This window comes from Macaca thibetana, chromosome 2 (assembly GCF_024542745.1).
Source record: "Macaca thibetana thibetana isolate TM-01 chromosome 2, ASM2454274v1, whole genome shotgun sequence".
NCBI lineage: Eukaryota > Metazoa > Chordata > Mammalia > Primates > Cercopithecidae > Macaca > Macaca thibetana.
The window spans coordinates 149,718,000-149,738,426 of record NC_065579.1 but is presented as its reverse complement, the minus strand read 5'-3'; the positions used below and the strand labels follow the sequence as shown (position 1 = coordinate 149,738,426).

Below are 20,427 nucleotides of genomic sequence, written 5' to 3'. Positions count from 1 at the left end.
CAGAGCCACCTCTCATCCCCACACTTGGCTTCAGACATGCAGTTCCTCAGTCTTGGAGTGTGCACTCCAGGCTTTGAGCCTTTCCGTGTACCCAGGGTAATGATCTTTTGCACAACGGCTCCTCTCCTTACTCCTCCTGGCTGGCTCCTTATCATCCTTCAAATCAGCTCAGCAGGCACTTTCTCCAGGAATCCATCATATCATTCACATCCATACCTATCCCCATCAGATGAGGTCCATATGCCTGAGTTTGAAACTACATAATGAGAGAATCCAACTTTATGTGTGGATTACATCCTTAAGCCAGTGAATCAAACAAAAATCAAGTCAAAATTACCTATCAGAACAGAAAAAAATAAAGACTAAGAACATCAAGTGTTGGAAAGGATGTAGAGCAACTGTGGCTCCCCAACCCTGCTGGTGGGAGTGAAAATTGGTGCAACCCTATAGAAAGCCATTGGGCTATATCTACTAAAGCTTAGGCCAACCTCAGACCTAGCATTCACCCAGGATTATACCCAACAGAAGTGTATGCGTCACCAAAAAGACACGGACAAGAATGTTTACAGCAATACTGTTGTAATAGCTAGAAACAGGAAATTCTACTATCAATAGTAGAATGGATTTTTTTAAATTGTAGTATGTTCATACAGTGGAATAACATACAGTAATGAGAAATAAAATATGACTACATGTAATAATATGGATAAATCTGACAAATATAACATTACTAGAAAGAAGGCAGAGACAAAGGCATATATATTGTATAACTCTATTTATATGAAATTCAAAAACAGGCAAAATTAATGGTTGCCCTTGAGGGATTGTGATGGAAGAGGGCAGAATAGGGACTTCTAGGCCTTGCTAATGTTCTGTGTGTTTGACCTGGGTGCTGGATACTCAGGTTTATTTAATTTGTGAAAAGTTTGTGAAATTTTCCATATGTCTATTAGTTTAAAAAATTGTCCTTGTGACACATGCCTGTAGCTACTCAGGGGGCTGAGGCAGGAAGATTGCTTGAGCCCAGGAGTTCAAGGCTGCAATGAGCTATGATCATGCCAGTGCACTCCAGCCTGGGTGACAGAGTGAGACTGTTTCTTTAAAAATAATAATAATTAATAATAATAATAATTTCCTTGAAAATCTCTAAGGAAGATGCCACTTTGGAGACTGAGGCCAAATGAAGTAAGTAGCTTTTATTCAGAGGTCATATTTTACCAGAAAATTTAAAACAACTGTCTGTTTATACACTCAACACACAGTACAGCAAGATGCACCCATATGAGAGACAAGGACCCCAACATCCGCAGACAGCCCTGCAGATTCCCTCTCCCTTCTCAGGTGCACTCTAGGGAGCGTGGCAGTTGGACAGAACAGCAGACAGACTTGCCTCTTGCTCTTGTGGGTTTTCTTTTCTTTCTCTTTTTTGCTGAGCATATAGTGCTAAAGTTGAATAAGTGAAATATGCAGTTTTCCAGCAAATTAACAGCTTGTTGAAAATACTTTCTGCAAAAAAAAAGTCTCTCTCTTTGCAACAAATTATCTAAGTGCTTCTACAACTCTAAAAATACGATCCGTCTTAAATCCACTTCCCTTTGCAACTTACCAGCCTTAACTGGCCAAGGGTCACAAAAGCGCCACTCAATACACACCGCACTCAGCTGCTGCCTGTGATTAGTTATTTACAGATCTGTCTTCCCTACCATGTTGTGAAGTCCAAGGGCTGTATCATAGATCTCTCTGGGACTTAGTACAATCTGTTGTGGAATAAATAAACACATGGACGGGTAGACAGATGAATGTTTTAGCAGCTATGCTAAGGTCTCAGGCCAAGTAGATGAAAATATTTCTTAAGACAAATATTAAAAAATAAATTTATAACTGTGAATAAGTATGCGGATGAGATAAAACAGTATCGTAAAAGAGCTGAAGAGTGAAGGCATGTAAAAAATTACTTGGGAACGATCACTTGAAATATGGGGGCCCTGTGGTTCACAAATAAAACTTTGGAAGGAAGCACCAGCGCTCCCCAGCAAGGTCTGCCCAAGCTGCCACTTGAAAGCCCCAAGGGAGGATCTGGGAGAGGATCCGGGAAAAAACAAGAGGGACTTGGACTCCTACTCTGTGAGTCAGCAACTAAGAATTAGATAGAAATGGACTCTTAGGTTCTACTCAGGCCATAGGCCCCATGTTCTGATGTGAAGTTTGTATTATTCCTGCTACCCACAGAGTCTCTGGAATCAGAAACTCTTAAGACATTTCAGGCAGCAGGAACCGTGGAGATGATGCAGCCCAAACCTCTCGTGTATGGAAGCTGGAAGTCAGGGCAAGGAAAAGGTGGCCTGGGACGACTCTGCTGCACAGGACCGGGTGCAGGCCTTCTCCACTCACCCAGGGCTCTTTCTAATCCCCACACCTGATACGCACTTCTTTCTTTGGAAATTGGCTCTCTGTCCACAGAAAAGGTAAAAAACAAAAATAAAAAAATAAAAAGGAATTTGGCTCTGTGACTTTGGAAAGAGATTGTCAGGTTGTATCCCGGTTGTAAGGGTCTCTACTCCCAAAACTATGAGTGCTGAAGGGTAGGACTGTGTTTTGCTCACTATTTTATTTCCAAGGTGCAGCACGATCCCTGCCACACATTAGACTGTTAGTATATATCTGTTGAAAAAATGAACGAATGGAGTATAAAATATAGTAGAGGGTCAAAGTGCAGTTCTTACGCATGAAGACTTTTATGTGTGACTCCTAAAATTTCATTAACTCCTACCAGATTCGCCCCTCAAGGTGCACTCCTTACTTCTCCAGTAGGAAACAAGACGATGTTGGGAATGTCAGAAGTTTAAAGGCTATTAAATACTCAGTCAGGTTAGGTCACATCTGCAATTGCTTTAAGTCGGGCCAGCTGTGGAGTGGGTGGGAGCAGACTTTATGGCAACAACAAAAAGAGAAACATGTGCTCTGCTAGGAAAAAAATACACCACAGATTCTGATGTCACCGTCCACATGCAGCTCCAGTGCTTTCCAGCTTATTCTGCTCACTCCCACACTGAAAAGAGGCCTTCCTGGGTGCAACATGAGGCCAGTCCCCTCTGCACGTGTGGACCCAGGGCTTCTGTTCTGCACGTGTGGACCCAGGGCTCCACGGCTGAGCTCTGGAAGGGATTCTCTCACCAGCACGTATTACAGAGCAAAGCACCACATTGCCAAACTCCCTTGGGAAGACCTCTCACAGTGAAGAATTTGGCACAGCAAGAAAAAATGCATAAATCCAAGTTGAAGATTTCACGCTCTGAGAGATGTGTACACCAGAGTTGATTCTACAAGACATGAAATTAAACATACCCTTTCCATTCTGCTCCCTCCTCAGCCTGGCCAAATACCACAGCCATTGCATCTGTTACATATGTTCCAACCCAAATCTGCTCAGAATGTCCCCACAGATGGTCTGCCAGCACTCTAGGGGAGGTAAAAGCCAACACCCACACTTAGTCATGTGTTGCATGACTCATGAAATCCAACACAAACCACTCGGACGGTGAGGTGACAGAAACAGAAGCGGTCCAGAGAGAGCTGTGACTGGATTCTGGCCGGGTGCGGAGCAGGTGAAAGGAGAGCAGAGCTGACGAAAGCCTCTCCTGCTGCCCTGGCACACCCCACATGCACCAGGGCCCCCGTGCTGGGGCTCAAAGTTGGGAAAAGTCCAAGTGCAAGGAGCTTGAATCCCAGCCCAGCCCTTCCCATTGGCCAGGACAGCAGCAAGTAAGATGAGTACTTGGAAGGAAAAACCCAAACTGTTCTTCCTACTCTACGCTCACACACCACTCAACACAACACTTCTGACACCAGATGTGAGGAGTTTCCCCCACACACCATGCAGTTCTCTACTGGACACCAGTTGGTTATCTTCTAATTCAGCACAATTCTGACACTATCCACCTGGACATAGTGTCAGGTCCTACAGGTGAAGGGCTCAGCCCACAAGACTGCCCCCACCGCAGATGCCAATCACAAGTACTAGGCTGTCACCTATACCTCCAACGGATTGGCCGTACACTGAAATTCCCACGAACCCCTTCCTTTCTTCATCAGTTTGCTAGAACGGCTCACAGAACTCAGGGAAATACTGTTTACACTTACCCATGTATTAATAAGAGATAAAGGCTGCAGATGAACAGCTAGATGAAGAGAAACAGGGCAAGGTGTGTGAGGAGGGTGCAGAACTTCCCTGTCCTCTCTGGTGCCACTCTCCAGGAACCTGTCCCACAGCTTTCCCAAAGCCCTCCAAATCCAGGCCTTCTGGGTTTTCATGAAGGTATCGTTACATAGGCCTGACTGGTCACATCGCTGACTACTGGTGATCCACTCAACCTTCAGCCCCTCTCTACCTCCCCAGAGGTCATGGTGTGGGGCTGAAAGTTCCGACCCTCTAATCACATGTCTGGTTCCCCTGGCAACCAGCCCCCATCCTGAGGCTGTCCAGGAGCGCCCCCGAGAGTCACCTCATTAGAACAAAAGATGTTCTTATTACCCAGGAAATTACAATGGTCTTGGAAACTCTGTGTCAGGAACCAGCGTTAAAGACCAAATATTATAACAAAAGATTCTCCGAGTGTCCTTATCTACAAAGGTTTTAGGGGCTGTATATTAGGAACTAGGGGTAGAGACCTGTATATATATCTTATTATACCACAGTATCACAGGTTCTAATCAACACAGAAAACCAACATACCCCTAACATGGCTTTGATCAACTGAACTTGCTTCAAATATCTTGCAGTTTCACATTTCTATATTTAATAAATATATTTTAAATTTCACCTGAAGGATGGGGTGGAAGAAGGGAATTATCAAGGGTCACTTTTTGGAGTAATGGACATGTTCAGTATCTTTATGGTGGCGATGGTTTCACAGGTATATACTTGTGTCAACACTCATTATATACTTTAAATCAGTACCGTTTGCTGTATGTTAATTACATGTCAATAAGGCTTTACAATTCTTTTCCACGGGATTTAAATAGTTATTGTTGAGAGTATTCTAATAATCACTACTTCTTTTTTTTTTTTTTTTTTTTAAAAAAAAAGAGACAGAGTCTCACTCTGTTGTCCAGGCTGGAGCACAGTGATACGATCACAGCTCGCTGCAGCCTTGAACTCCTGGGCTCAAGCAATCCTCCTGCCCCAGCCTCCCAAGTAGCATGCCCAGCTAATTTTTACAAAATTTTTTGTAGAAACTAGGAGTCACTATGTTGACCAAGCTGGTTTCAAACTCCTGGCCTCAGGTGATCCTCCCAGCTTGGCCTCCCAAAGCACCGGAATTACAAGTGTGAGCCACCATGCCTGGTCATCATCACTCATTTTTAAAAGTGCTGAGTTTCAAAGTTCATTCATAAGTCATCATTTCACATGTTTGTTTACAGGAACTAGTTTAACTTGCAGAGTCAAGCGACAGTGCCAGGTTCCCACAGTTCCTCTGGGAATTCATTCCAGGTTCCAAAAGCAGCTCCAGCCCAGAACAATTGTTCCCTGTACTCATCCCTGCTCCCCACTCCCCATCAGCAGGGAGGGGTCCTCACTCCTCTCCTGGCCTCTGCCTACCACAAAGGGAATGCTTTCCCTTCTCACTCCTTGACCCTGGGCCCCTGGATTTCCACTAAGAAAATGAATGTAGATATATGAGAAATCCTGCTCAGGGCTAAGCACTTATGAGATCCCATGCAGGGAACCAATAAGAAAGCCTCCTGCTACCCGGTTTTCAGTGGTCCCAGCAGGAGCACAGACACACAGAGCCCGCCAGTCACACAGAAGCTGGCTGAGCAGTGTGCCTTCCCTGCTGCTGCAAGGCTGCCCAGCCAGGTCTATGGAACTGTGCGCCATGATGCCCTCCGATATCAAAGCCGCCAGGAGCAGGGGGCCTGGGCCTTCACCAGCCAATGATCTTGGGGAGCCCCAGAGCTCTGAATTCAGGAGGTGGCTGACAATGAAATGCTGACAAGTGGCCCCTCCTCAGAAGCCCTAAAGAGGGACCTCACCCCACTCCACAGAGCCCAGATGAGCTGCTCTTCAGCCATTTCTTCCCAAAGGCCCTGACTCCGCAGGAGGCAAGCGGTGGCCTCCCTGCGTGTGAAAGTGGGTCCAGCAGCAGTGCCCCTTCTGCCCTGTGGGGTCGCCCAGCTCTGGCATCCTCAGACGGAAGGGGAGAGTGGCAGGGCAGGGGTTCTGGCTCTTGATTTGGTTCTCTTAGTTCAGTATCCAGAGTTTAAGACCCAAGCAGCTCACAGCTCACACCAGCTCACCCCAGGAAAGAGGGTGACATTCACAGGCCTGCCCCTCCTTCCCATGCAGGCTCACATCCCAACCCCTCTCTGGGTGTCACACTTCAACAGACCTATTGTGCCCACATAACCAGCTTACGTGTTCCCCCTTTTCCTGAAGTGTAAAGCAAATCACTCACCGTGGAATCTGAAAGTCACTACAGTGTAAAGTTCATTAGGAAACCCTCTCACTGCACTCTGGGTTCTGAAGTGCCTATGGGATCTGGTGAGGCTCTAAAGGCCAGAGAACAGAAAAGAGGATGTTAGTATGTGGGCAGTGGGGTAGGAGAGAAGGAAATCTTCAGTTTCTCACAACAGGAAGTTCTGGGAGTATCTGAATCTGTGAGAGCAAGAGGACCCTTGGCTATAACAGGAGATGGCGGGGCGGGGGGAAGGGGGAAGGAAGGGAAGAAAAACAAGCCAAAAATCCTCACTGCTGCCCACCCGGCAGCCTTTAGGACACGTTGCCTTTAGGACACAAAGGCTCACACCCCCAAGCCCCAGGGTTCCCCCTAGCTGAGCAGTACTTTGCAACTCAAAACAGGGCCACATCGGCAGGTGGACAAGGCCAACATTGGGAAAGGCTGAGCTCCAAATACTCATTTGTAACCAGTCACTGCTGGGACGGCAAGATGACTTTTCTCGCAGATGCGTGACACCACACTGATTCCTTAGGTTCCCAGGTTAGCCAGAAAAAACTATTTTACCTAAGTTTAGGATTAATAATGTTACTTAAGCCACACTTAGTCTGTGTATAACTTAGTTTTAACAGGAAGAGGCACTCTGAATGCCAGTTTAGAAATTACCTGGCCCCTTGAGCAGGTGGGTAGGCACTGGATGCTACAACCATCTTGGGACCCACAAGGGAAGGGATAGCAGAGGGTACACACTTCCCAGCACAAGAGCTCTGCCTGCCATTTGCCTGAGAGAAGGTAGGTCTGAGTCAAATACTTCTGGGGTGTTACGAATTGAGGGGAAGGAGGGTAGGAAAGACAAAGGTTTGGGAGGTGAGTGTGTGGATGCGTGGCTTGGAATGTGAAAGTGATACCTAAACCACATCTATAAGAACTTGCACTTATTATATTAGGGCCAACTTCACATGATATGTTACAATAGCATAGAATTTAACAGCCCCATTCACAAAGCCTCTGAAAGGACTTGATTACAATCACATCCTAAGTAGGTAGGCAAAACATTGACTCTTTGGCCAGGCTTGATGGCTCATGCCTGTAAAACCAGCACTTTGGGAAGCTGAGGTATGAGGACTGCTTCCAGGAGTTCAAGATCAGACTAACCAGGGCAACACAGTGAGACCCCAATCTCTCTCTATATTTTTTAAAATTAAAAACAAAAACAAAAAAAACGGATTGTCGATTCTCCCATGTTAGTCTGCAGCTCTACGCTGAGGTCCATGAGGCTGAGGGATTCCCATCCTGCCACTGTGAGATGAGCTCAGTGTGCAAGCTTTACACTTCTTGCAGTGTGGCTGGTGGACGCTCTGCTCCCTCATGCAGGGGATACAGTGGCAGGGTTAGCCTGGGCACTGGGTAGGTGGAGAATACCACTGCCTGCCCACGCGAGGTGTCAGAACCTAAGCACTTCCCAGGCCGCCAGCCTGAGTCTGAGCCACTCCTTGGCTCACTGAGATCTGCAGATGAGAGTCAAGATGGCAGAAGTGAGAGGGAGACTCATCAAGCAGGATGGGTTTCTCCACCCTGACCCCGAGTGAAGCAGGAAGAAGATACCAAACTCAACGGGATGGGGGAGCAGAGCAGCATGGCGAACTGCCCACCTGAGCCTGTGGCAGCTGCAGGGCCTCAGTGGGAGGGGGTGGAAGGGAGGTGGCAGTGGGGGAAGAAACTGGTGACTTACATTGTATGCATTAATAATCAGTTGAATAATATTTTTGGAGTCTCCATCTAAAATTTCCACTGTTGTTCCAGGTATCAGGGCTGTAAAATTCTTGGGAAAAAAAGTAAAGAGAAGAAATAAGTTAATTTTGCCCTGCCAACCATCAGAGTGAGCATTGCTACACTGAGCTAGAACAGTAAAGGCTCCTAGCACCATATCCTGCCACCTTCTCCCACCATGAACTAAAAAATATCCCACAGGGAAAAGCAAGAAGAAATGGCACAGAGGAACAGTTGTTGCAGTAGGCCGTGGAATATCCAGCCCTATATATCCATAGGAAAGGGGCTTACAAGGTCTTTCTCTAAACGATAGTGTCTTGAGCCCCCTCCCCTCCCACGGTGACAGACAGCTCTCTCAAAGCCCATCTTCTAAGGTCACAGCTCCTGACAGTTTCTTGCCATCTCTCCCCCGGTCTCTGAGGTATTCACAGGTTCAGCTTTCAGGATCTGCTCAATCTGTTCAGAAGGAGTGAAAAGGGCAACTTTTCCAAGGGTCTCAAGTATAGACCTTTTCTTTAATAGGAAGCTGAGATATGAATGGCACCCTCCCAAGGACCTCTGAGGTCCTGTGGCAAAGGGGCAGCCTTGAAGTACCCACCTTTCCTCTTTCATCTGTACTAACTCCTGCGTCTGCCACTTCTAACAGTGACAGAGACATCCACCACCCTCTCCCTGCCTTGGGACTGGATGGGCTCCCTCCCCCAAGCAAGGTGTATTTAGCTCTGAGGAAGGATGCTTAAGCCAACGTGGACTTCTTCCCTCTGGAAATATCTGGAAACCCAATACAGTCTGTGCAACTGAGCCCTCTAAAAACATAAAACGTTATTTGTAAGTGAAAACTTTTCTTTCTTTCTTTTTATTATTATTTTTTTTTTGCGACAGAATCTCGCTCTGTCCCCCAGGCTGGAATGCGGTTGCTAAATCTTGGCTCACTGCAACCTCTGCCTCCCGGGTTCAAGAGATTCTCCTGCCTCAGCCTCCTTGGTAGCTGGGATTGTAGGCACACACCATCATGCCCTGAATAGGCTTTATCCTGCTATCTTCCACTAAACAAAAAAAGAAAAACAATCCTTTTCCCTTGTTTCATCTTCTAACATTGATTTGGACTAAAGGAGGATAAAGAACTCAAGAAAATGTAAGTGGCATTTTATCAGTGATAATCTCAGGCAGGAGCAATAGAAAAACACAATCAGACAAAGGTTCTTTTGTGGACATTTAAGAGCGAGGAGAGGGAACTATGGCCAGCTGTTTGGGGGTGGAGGGTGGAGAAGGATTGCAGATTAAGTTCTCATTGCTTCACCATGTAAAAGAATCTCAGAGGCGAGTTTACACTTAGCTTACATGAGCACACCGAGGAGATCTGTAATTCAAACGTGGCTCATCTGTGACTGAGAAGGAGCATGTTCATGTGGGGAGTCTCTGAAGATGGTCTGTGGTAAACCAGGAACAGTCTCTTTAGACGGAACAGATCCGTACCCAGAGTGCTCTATTCACTCAGGACATTTATTGGTCTCTTTGGGAATTCCTGCCCCAGACTAAATGGGGTAGTCCAGGGTGACCTGGAACAGTTTCTTTAGATGGAACAGACCTGTACCCAGACTGCTGTATTCACTCAGGACATTTATTGGTTTCTTTGGGAATTCCTGTGCCAGACTGGCCCACTGGTCTCCTATAGTCTGCAGGCTCAGGCATAAAGCTCTGGAATATTGGGATTAGTGATGTAGCCTGATGAGATGCCTTACTTTTCTTTGGGTATATCTTCATTTTGTATTTTCCTTCTGTAGTAGAGTGTGCCTCTCTCTGTTTCCAATTCATCACCCCCAAAAATGGGAATTTGTGCTATTTTCAAGGTTTTTCTCAGAATCAAATTAGATACTATATGTTCAAATTTCTTGTAAGGTCTTCACTGCTATGCGAATGCTTAATTGTTTCATCCTATTATTTTCCATTAGATCAAGACTGGGCTATATTCCACCCCTCCTTTGAATTTCCCCCATATATATAGGCAGAGCTGTAAACACTCCTCACCATCCCCTCTACTCCACCCCACATTCTAATCTCCCAAACACCTTAGGGTCAGCCTGGCCCCTAGAATTAAATCACTAGCCTCCCTCCCTCCCAGCATACCTTGTACAGCATATAATGGTTTTTCGTCACTGCGAAGATGAGGTTGATGTTGTTCTCTGCCAATTTCTCTCCAAGCAAGGCAAGGGATGGATAGTCCTAGGGCCAAGGCAAAAGTCAAGGCTATGACATTCCTAACAGGTGCAGATACCAGCACCTGGCTCCAATGCACACTCAGCAGCCAGCATTTGCCAGGGAAGCACCTTTTCCTTAGGTGGCCCCTTAGAGTCCCTTAATAACTAAGCCTCCTTGGTAGCTCCTTAACGGAGGAACTGAGTAGAAGAGACCCTCAAGGAAAGGACCCTGTGGCATCCACCAAACTAGATTCACTCCTCTCATCCCAGAGTGGAGAGGTGATGAGTGGAGGTTTTCCATATCTGGTCTGTGTCTCCATCCTTTCAGCAGGGAGGGGGACAAGTGGGGATGCCCTAGAGAACAGCCACCACATTCCACCCTCTGTCATCAGCGTTTCTTACCTTTCCTCTCTCCTCTAAGACTTCTCCTCCCTGCCTCCTTGCATTATTTTCCTTCTCCTATGCCTAACGGTTAGGCCTGCCAACATCCCCCACAGGTCCTGCTTCATCCTGCTGTGGCTCAGATGGGCAGAGGAGGGTGCCGAGCTCTGGACTAAAAGTTGGGCCATGGGGCAGGGGTGCAGAGAGAGGAGGAAGAGAGGAAGCTGAGAGGCAGTTTAACAGTGTCCTGAGGGATTCTGAGGACTAATGATGGGTACAGGTCCGCATCTGGTGAGGTCCTACAGTTATAGTCCTTTTTTCAGATTCCATTATTACTAGACAAGATGGAAGGCTTGGGCACCGACCACCTCTTGAAACTGGAGAAAATGGGCTTCTCTAGGGAGGAAAATTGGGAATAATTCCTCTTTGGCCACCAGAATGGATTTGAGAAAGAAAAGGGTGGAGATTTTGGGGGGAAAATTGCATAGTGAGTATGCGAGATCTTGATCATTGTTGGGTCTGGGTGATGGGCATGTAGGGTTCATTTTGCTGGTCTATTATTATATACGCTTGAAATTGTGCACAAATTCTTTTAAACTGCATAACTGTGGTTCTCATTCCGTGCAGAACACCTCTGCCCACCACTGACACTGACAGGCAACTCACCACCTCTGGGAGTCCATGCCTAGAAGTCAGGAAGTCCTGCCCTATAACTTCTATACCAGTTATGGCCTCTGCAGGCATAGCACCCACCCTCCTTTAAGATCCCCTCCCCACTATGAGATCTATCCTGTTTCCCCTGGGCCATCTGTATCCCAACCAAACACTCCCCATTTAGATGCACATTGGCAGAAAGATGAACCAGCTACAGAAATCCCTGAGAAATGTTGTAAGTCAATTAGGAGTTCCGGAAACCCAGTTGGAGAAGATGGAGTAATGAAACCCAACACCAAGAATGGATCAGAAAGCCAGTGAATACTGAGGGCCAGATAAAGGTTTCAAGGCTGGGCAAGTACTCAGACCACAGGCAGGGTCACAGGAGAGGCATCGGGGAATGGGGGTTTGGTCCCCAGCACTCACCATCTGGTTGGATGCAGTGTACTCGTTGGCCTCGTTCAGGTGGCACTGGCCATCATGTGGCTGCACCAGGCCTCCCAATTTTCCATCCAATGCGATATGGGGCACATCATCCGTTGTGAACACCAGCAAATGCAGTGCATCCTTTCGCCAGCCAATCTTCTCCTGAAGGACAGAAGGTGGATGGGTACACCAGTCTTTCTGCCCACTCCTGCCCTGGTCATGCAGGGCACTGGTCCGTCTCCGGAGTCATGGCCTGAAGCAGAGGCATTCCCTTTGCCATGTGTACCTGGGGCACACTCACAAAACCATTCCACAGTGCTCTGAAGAGACAGCCTGGACTGGGGAAGCCCAGATGCACACAGACAAATGTCCAAGGCTTTGCCCACTTCGGCCCATGCACCTGGAACCCCCTCCCTCCAGCCCATCATACTTTTCTCTGCTCCTTTCAATGATGTCCCCTGAGGGCTGATCCTCCTGGACGCTTCCTCTTTTGGCCTCAGCAACTCTTCCTTCCCCAGAACAATCTTTAACCTTCCCCCCACCAGCTCCCCCATCAACATCCCCTGTTTGGCTGGGCTAGTCTAAGATGATAGTTAAGTGAACATGTCAGTCCCCCGATTAGACCTGAGTCAATCAGAACAGAGCACTCAAATGACCAATAGGTGGGTTTGTCTTTTGAGGGTTTGTAAAACCTGCCATCTATTCTGGTAGATATAAACCACTCCAATCGTTACTTGAGCCACATTGGTGTTTAAAGTCAATCAGATCCCTTTTCTCCCTTTACTGCTCCACTATCTGAAATGTATCCAGTCTTCAGACTGAGGCACAGCTGAATACAGTCTGTATTGCAAAGGAAGGACTCTGCATTTTTCATATTCAGCCACTGTGGTGCCAACCCTACACAAAAACACTCCCAGTCATCATTTTTACGAGCAGCTAGACCTTGATACAGAGTAACAAACACTGGGATACGGTCGCCTTCTTAGGAATGGTGAATCCCAAAATGCGTCGGATTTTGCAGTGTGAATATATGAAGATTTAAACACTGCTGAGAGTCTTCTATACCTGCACACTTGCTATTGAAATAGGAGGACTGGATTCACAGACCTTCCAGGTTAAAAGCTATTGCTCTCTTACAACAGATGAAGAGTAGATGGTATCATCCTCTCTTACTTATCATCATAATGGTGGATAAAACAGCCAAAAGAGCTATGATATTTTCTCTCTTGCTCCAGAGGCAGCATGGACATACAAAATAAATAAATCACAAAAGAGTCCACCCACATGAGGAGGAAAAGAAGTTTGAAAATAAGCCAGTGAGGACTGACAGCCAGGAGACCTATTGTGAACAAAGCGATTAGCCTTTTGGGGAATCAGTTTCCTAGACACTCAACATTCATCCAGCATTCAATCACTGACTTCTTACTGCATGCCAGGCCCCATAGAAGGCACTGGGTCCACAGAAGAGCTAGTTCCAGACCTCAAAGAGCTTATAGTCAAATGGAAACAACAACTTCAATACACCATGACAAGAGTGTTAATGAAGGGAAGTCCAATGCTAATGGAAGCCAGGGAGAGGAGGAGGAGGGAGAGGCTTCCCAGCACAGATGATGAAAGTTAAACTGAGCTGGAAAAAATAAGGAGGACACTTCAAAGAAGCTGAAAGAGGGTGGGGTGGCTCACACCTAGAATCCCAACACTTTGGGAGGCTGAGGCGAGAGGATGGTGTGAGGCCAGGAGTTCAAGACCAGCCTAGGCAACATAGAGAGACCCCATCTCTACAAAAAATACACAAAAAAATTAGCCAGCCATAGAGACACAGACCTGTCATCCTAACTATTCAGGTGGCTGAGGCAGGAGGATCACTTGAGCCCAGGACTTTGAGACTGCAGTGAGCTATGATCATGTCACTGTACTCCAGCCTAGGCAATGGAGCAAGATGCTGTCTGTAAAAAAATAAATAAATAAAAATAAAAACAAACAATTTTCTAAAAATTTAAAGGAAGCTGAAAGAAGGAATAGGAAGGGAGAAGGCAGAAGAGGAAGTGGGCATTCTAGGCGCTAACAGAAGCTCAGAAGGCAAAGGAGCACAGTGAGGAGGCCAGACACATTTTAGGAACCTGGAGTGAGAAGCCTAGAAGGTCCCTTACTGTAATGAAATGCTAAGCCATAACAAAATCACTTAGGGGTAGAAGTTGGCATAGCGGTTCCCCTTGCTGTCAGGATTGGAAGAGGTCACAAAGAGGCTTCCAGGGTGCTGGTGATGTTCTGTTTCTTGACCTTGTGAGCATTTATCGAGATGTATAGTATAAACTATACATAACTATATATAAAATATATATATATAATTATATATAGTTTTCTGTGTGTATATTTTGATAAAGAGTTAAAACCTATTAAATAAATTAGGCAATGCATTATAAGCCATGGAGTGTGGAAAAGAGGGAGCCAGATGCCTGGGAAATAAAACACAATCGACAGAAAGTGTAAACTAGTAGAGTTTTTTGCAGGAAACATGTGATCTGTTATCCACAAGGGCACAGCCATGTGCTCAACACCCTAGTAAGGAAGCAGAAAACCAACTTTTAATTTGACAAATTGTATTAAGAACCTTGAGGAAAATCAGAGACCTAAATAAATGGACAGAGATATCATTTCAGGATTGGAAGAGCCAATGGTGTTGAGACGCCATCTCTCTGCAAATTGGTTTATAGATTTGACACAATCACAGTCCAAAGCCTAGAAGGCCTTTTTGAGAAAATGACAAGCTGATTATAATATTTATATGAAATTGTAAGCAATGGAAACTAGCCAAACGATTTTGAAGAAGAAGAACAAAGTTGGAGGACTTATTATCTTAGGTCAAGACTTATTACAAAGCTACAGTCATCAAGGCTATGGTAATGACAAAATCTATGCAATGACAGAATACATAGATCAGTGGGGAATGGGATAGATAGAGTAAAAATAGATCTACAAATATCTAGTCAATTTAGCAGGGAATACTGGAACTGGACATTCATATGCAAGAAAAATGAAGTTCAACCCATACGTCTCCCACACACAAAAATTAACTCAAAGTGGATCACTGACCTAAACGTAGACCTAAAGCTATAAAACTTCTGAAGGAAACCTAGGAGAAAATCTGTATGACTGTGACATAGGCAAAGATTTCTTAGATAAGATGATTCCTAGGATACAAAGTTGATGAACTGGGCTTCATCAAAACAAAAACTTACTTGTTCAAAAGCTTCTTTTAAAAATACTGTTAAGAAAATGAAATGACAAGGCACAGACTGGGAGAAAATATTTGAAAAAAATAAAATCTGAAAAAGGATTTGTTTACAGAATATATAAAGAGCTCTCATTAGTCACTAAGAAAATAACAACTGAATTTAAAAAGTGGTCAAAAGATTTGCACAGACAATTCACCAAAGAAGAGCTACGGGTGGAAACAAGCACAGGAAAGGGTCCTCAACATCATTATTCATTAAGGAAATGCAAATCTGAACCACAGCGAGATAGCCATTAGATCCCTATTTGAATAGCAAATGAACAAACAAACCCTCACAGTATCAAGTGCTGATAAAAACATGGAACAATTAGAACTCTCATAATTGCCTATGATAATACAAAATGTTTCACCAACTTTGGAAGACGGTTTGACAGATTCTTACAAAGTTAAATATACATTTACTATCAATCCAGCAATTCCACTCTTTGATATTTACCCAAGAGAAATTAAACTTTATGCTCAAATAAAAACCTATATGCAAATATTTATAAAAATGTTATTCACAATCGTCATAAACTAGAAACAATCCAAATATCCATCAGTAGTGAATAGACACATTATAATACATCCATACAATTAAATACTACAATGCCATAAAAAGGAACAAACTACCGATAACACACCACAACATGGATGAATCTCAAAGCATTATGTTAAGGGCAGAAAGTCCAACTCAAAAGACTAATTCCATTCCTATGGTATCCAGAAGAAGAAAAAAATACAGGGACAGAAAACAGATCAGTAGTTGCCAAAGTGGCTTAGGGTCATGGGAGGAGACAGATGACAAGGCATGCTGGGAAACTTCCCGGGGTGATGGAAATAATACATATCTCAATTGTAGGGGTGGCTATAAGACTTTATACCTAAAAAGGGTCAATTTTACTCTGTGTAAATTATCCTTGACTCAGTGATTCTACTTCAGGGCAATCTATCCACAAGGAGTATTCTGAAATACATGCAACAGTATTTTTATTAATAGTGAGAAAAAGGGAAAGGCATAAATATCCCACTGTGCCGGAAAAGGTAAATAAACTCAGATATCTCCTCTACACCCATCAGAAATTATTCATAGAAAGTATAAAATTATGTGTAAATATCCATAATATAAGCTGAAAACAAAGAATTTAGCACTATAGTTGTAGTGTGATTACAAACTACTTAAGAAACAAGCATAACTCTCCATTAAGAGAACAAAATATCCCACAATGTGGTTGTGGTTGGGACTGGAGTTAAGGTCATAGACAATTTTTGTTTTCCCATTATTTTCTAAGCTGTCTTTAATAGGCGGGCACAACTTCTGCAAAACTGGGGTCTGGATGTGGCTCTATCATTTAACTTCTTCAGTCTCCAGTTCCTCCATGCCAGCTTCTTGAGGGTCTTGTGGGGACACAAAGCGGGGTGGGAGTGAGAAGACAGAACAATGTGGAATTTGGGTGCCTTCTGATAAGCATGTGAATTTTCTTGCTGCCTCTAGTTACCTGTGCAGTTTCAGCCGAACTATTCAACACCTCAAAATCTTTTTTCTTACCAGTAAAACAGTAATAATAATACAAAACATGTATTGTGCACTTCCATTATTCTTCCATTATTCCACTTAATCTTCACTACAACCTTTGTGAAATAGGTAATATATTGCGCTCTCTTAGGTAAGGAAACTGGTGTTAAGAGAGACGAAGTGACCATCCCATCAACTAGCAAGGGCCAGAGAAGCCAGATTCAGATGACCAAACTCTTGCCCACATTCATGTACAGAGAGGAACTGTGCATGTAATAAATGGGATAATTCATAAACGTGCCTGGTTCATGATAGGCTCTCAGCTTGTGGCTGCTGGATCCAAAATAAATGTTTGTTGAATGGAAGGTTGCATCTAAAATGGAAATAGCTCCACAAGTGAAGGATGGCTCAGCATAAGAATAATAATTCTGTTTTCTGTGAAGTGGGCTCTTGTTATGTAAATGGCGTTAACAAACTTGGCCCAGAGGTTGGGCTGCTGTGAATGAGTCAGGACATGCTTGTTCATCACCCAGGCTTTCAGGCTTGGAGGCTTTACAAGTGGTGACTCCACAGAGTATTTACATTAAAAATAATTTCCCTTATTGTTGGGTTGGCTGGCAGAGCTCGCTGTTTTGAAGGCCTGAGTTCTGTATTCCACATTTGGGGAAGGAAGCAATAGTGGGAAAGTGGATTGAAAAAAAAAGGAAAACAATGAACTACAAATGGAATATAGCATGAGAGCCAGAGTATATCAGCTTTGGAACAGATTCTAAGGTCAGATCTTTACCCTATTCTAACCGTGGGCCCCTGAGTCAGTCACTTCACCTCTCAGCCTCAGTTCTTCTTCTGTAAAATGGAAATAAGCCTGCTTTGCAGAGCTGTTGCTAGGTTTAGACAGTATGTATTAAAAAGTATTATAGTTAACACATAAAAGGGAGTATATAAAGGGAACTTGTAGTTATTATTCTAGGACCAGTAATAATTTTTACGTTTCCTCTCTTCTCCTTTTACTAATTGATATGTGAAGCTATATGACTGTTACAGGAAGTATCAATTATTGCATGCTAAACAATTTAAAAGCCTTGTATTAATTCAAAACTACAATAAGATCCTATCACATGCCTTTAAAGTGTCTAAAATTTAAGACTGACCACATCAAATGTTGATAAAGATATGTAGAGACTGGAACCCTCACACCCTGCTGGTAGGAATGTAAAATGATAAATGTTCTTTGGAAAACAGTTTGGCAGTTTCTTAAAAAGTTAAACACCTACCATATGACCCAACCATCCCACTCCTGGGTATTGACCCAAGGGAAATGAAAGCATACGTCCATACAAAGACATGAACATGAACATTTACAGCAGCTCTCTCATAACAGGCAAAAACTAATGTCCATCAATAGATGAATGGATACATTCATCACATGTGTATCCATGTGATGGAATACTACTCAGCAACAAAAGAATGAATGGATACACTAACAGCATGAATGAATCTCAACTGCTAAGGGAAATAAGGCAGGCAAAAAAAGAGTGTATACTAGACATACGAAATTTGAGTAAATGCAGTCTAGTGTGCAGTGACAGAAACCAAATTCATTGCCTGGGGTAAGGGAGGCAGGAGGGAGAAGAGGAAGAAATGATGACAAAGGGGCATAAATACACTTTTGGGGGTGAAGGATATATTTGTTACCTTGATCGCAGAGCTGCTTTCGTGAGTGTACATAAATATCAAAATTTGTTAAACTGTACACTTTCAATATGTATAGCTAATTGTACATCAATTACACTTCAATGTTCAGGCTGGTCTTGAACTCCTAGGCTCGAGCCATCGCCGCGTTGGCCTCCCAAAATGCTGGGATTACAGGCATGCGCCATCACGCTGGGCCCAAATACTTTTTTATTTAATAGCAGTATCCACACAGAATTTATGTGCATGGGCTCAGGTATCTGGCTAATCTGAGTTCGGTCCCATGTCTCCCTTATCTTGTTTTTGTGATCTTAGACAAGTTACTTCATCTTTCCCTATCTCAGCTTCCTTGTTTATAAGAGGGAGATAATAATAGTATTGATAAAATAGGGTTGTTGAGAGAACTGAAGATGATGATACACATTGAGCACCCCCCTCAGTACCTGGTATGGGATAAATGGTGATTAATAATTATCATCATAGTATTTCCATGGAGTTGAAAAACTGTCACTCATGTCTATGACTCAGAAGCACATCATCTTATCTTTAGATTATATTGATAGAATTATGGGTGATGCTTATTTCCTTTCTGCTTATCTACATTTTCTAATTTTTTATGTTGAACAAACTCTTTTTATAAAAAATAGTTCTTAAAAGAAAGAGAAGACCTGTTTATTTAGCTGAACTTTCCTCTACGTCTCTGAGTAAAGTCAAAACACAAACAAAACCAATTTCACTAAACATGACAGAGGCCAGCCTCAGATGAAAGCGTCAGGAGTGCGTGGGGCAGAAATGCACTGGATGCAGATGCATGAAGCCAGGCATTCTGTCAGGGCTGCCAGTCTTCACTTCTCTGTGTTCACTGGTCAAATTCACCATGAGGTCTATTTCCAACTCCCACTTTCACACTCACTCGAGGGAATGACCTCACCTGTTTCGTTACCCACAGAGATAGGTAAAAGGACTTCTCTCTTCACCTATTCCCAGGATCTCACAGTTCTGCTCCTAGGCCCTAGGATGCCTTTCACCCAGCACTCTCCACTCCGTCCTAAACAAACTGGCGTGTCCTCCCAGCCTCGCTCTGATCTCACCATCCCAAGGGAAGAAGTGCTCCTCCCTCCTTGAGGAAACGCAGCCCTGCAAACCCCACCCTCTTTGGAGAATTTATTCCTTCGTCACTCTGTCCTCTGGTCCCTTCCATGTGCCTACAAATATGCTCATGGCCCACTAATAACAAGCCTTCTCTTCACCCTGCTATGCCCCTAAACTCTCATCACTCGTCTCTCTCTCTTTTTTAAGACTAGCAGACCTATTCCATTTCCTCCTCTCAGTTCCTTAAAGTCTGACTTCACTCTCAGTCATCCATGAAAAGGGGAAGCAGGAATGAGATGGAAGACCAGCCCTTCCCAGTCACTGAGAAAATTAACCAAAATGGACTCCTCCCAGGAGTGAAGACAGACTCGCCGGCCTGTTCACTTCCAGCATCTGGCCCCAGAGAACATAGGGACTGGCAGAGACAGAAACAAATGGTTAGGGAGTAAAGGACCTGGTTTCACTAGTTTGAGGACACAAGCTTCCAGCCTGTGGGACAATTTGGCTTCTTAAGGCTGAAAGAAGTCACACTCTGTGGCTATAGGTCTGACAAAAAAGGAAGCTCACGCAGAGAACCAAGAATAGCTTCCATCCTTCTCTGCCCCACCCTCCACAGTTTGTCCCTGGTCTCTGTCCCACCTGACTTTCACCCACATGGTAAAGTGGCTCCATGGGAAGCCAACAGGAGCCAGGAAGAAGTCAGCTCAAAGTCAGCTGCACTTGGCAAATAAAATGAGCATGTATAGCAGAGTTCATGGTCACTGTAGCCAAATACAGGGGCAGCTTAGAGGGTGCACTGCTGAGAACCAGAGAAGACAGGCTCCAAGGGGCTACAACAGCACAAAAGCACCAATGGATGACTGGGTAGAAAAACAGAGAAAACATGTAGCACCTGAAGCCTGGAAGGAACCTCAGGTTCTTGTACAGCCTCCCATCCAGTGCAGGGATCTTTCCTCCAGCACCTGCCAC

General features: G+C 44.4%; 1 protein-coding gene across 1 annotated transcript in view; it reads right to left on the bottom strand.

The window, feature by feature from the left end:
* ITGB5 (integrin subunit beta 5) overlaps positions 1 to 20,427 on the bottom strand; it is a 122,592-nt gene that overhangs the window by 45,098 nt on the left and 57,067 nt on the right. Inside the window, exons 6-8 of the mRNA XM_050781635.1 lie at positions 11,885 to 12,046; positions 10,353 to 10,448; positions 8,188 to 8,277 (exon numbers count right to left, since the gene is read on the bottom strand). Of these exons, the coding sequence (XP_050637592.1) occupies positions 8,188 to 8,277; positions 10,353 to 10,448; positions 11,885 to 12,046 (348 nt within the window). The remainder of the gene's footprint in view (positions 1 to 8,187; positions 8,278 to 10,352; positions 10,449 to 11,884; positions 12,047 to 20,427) is intronic.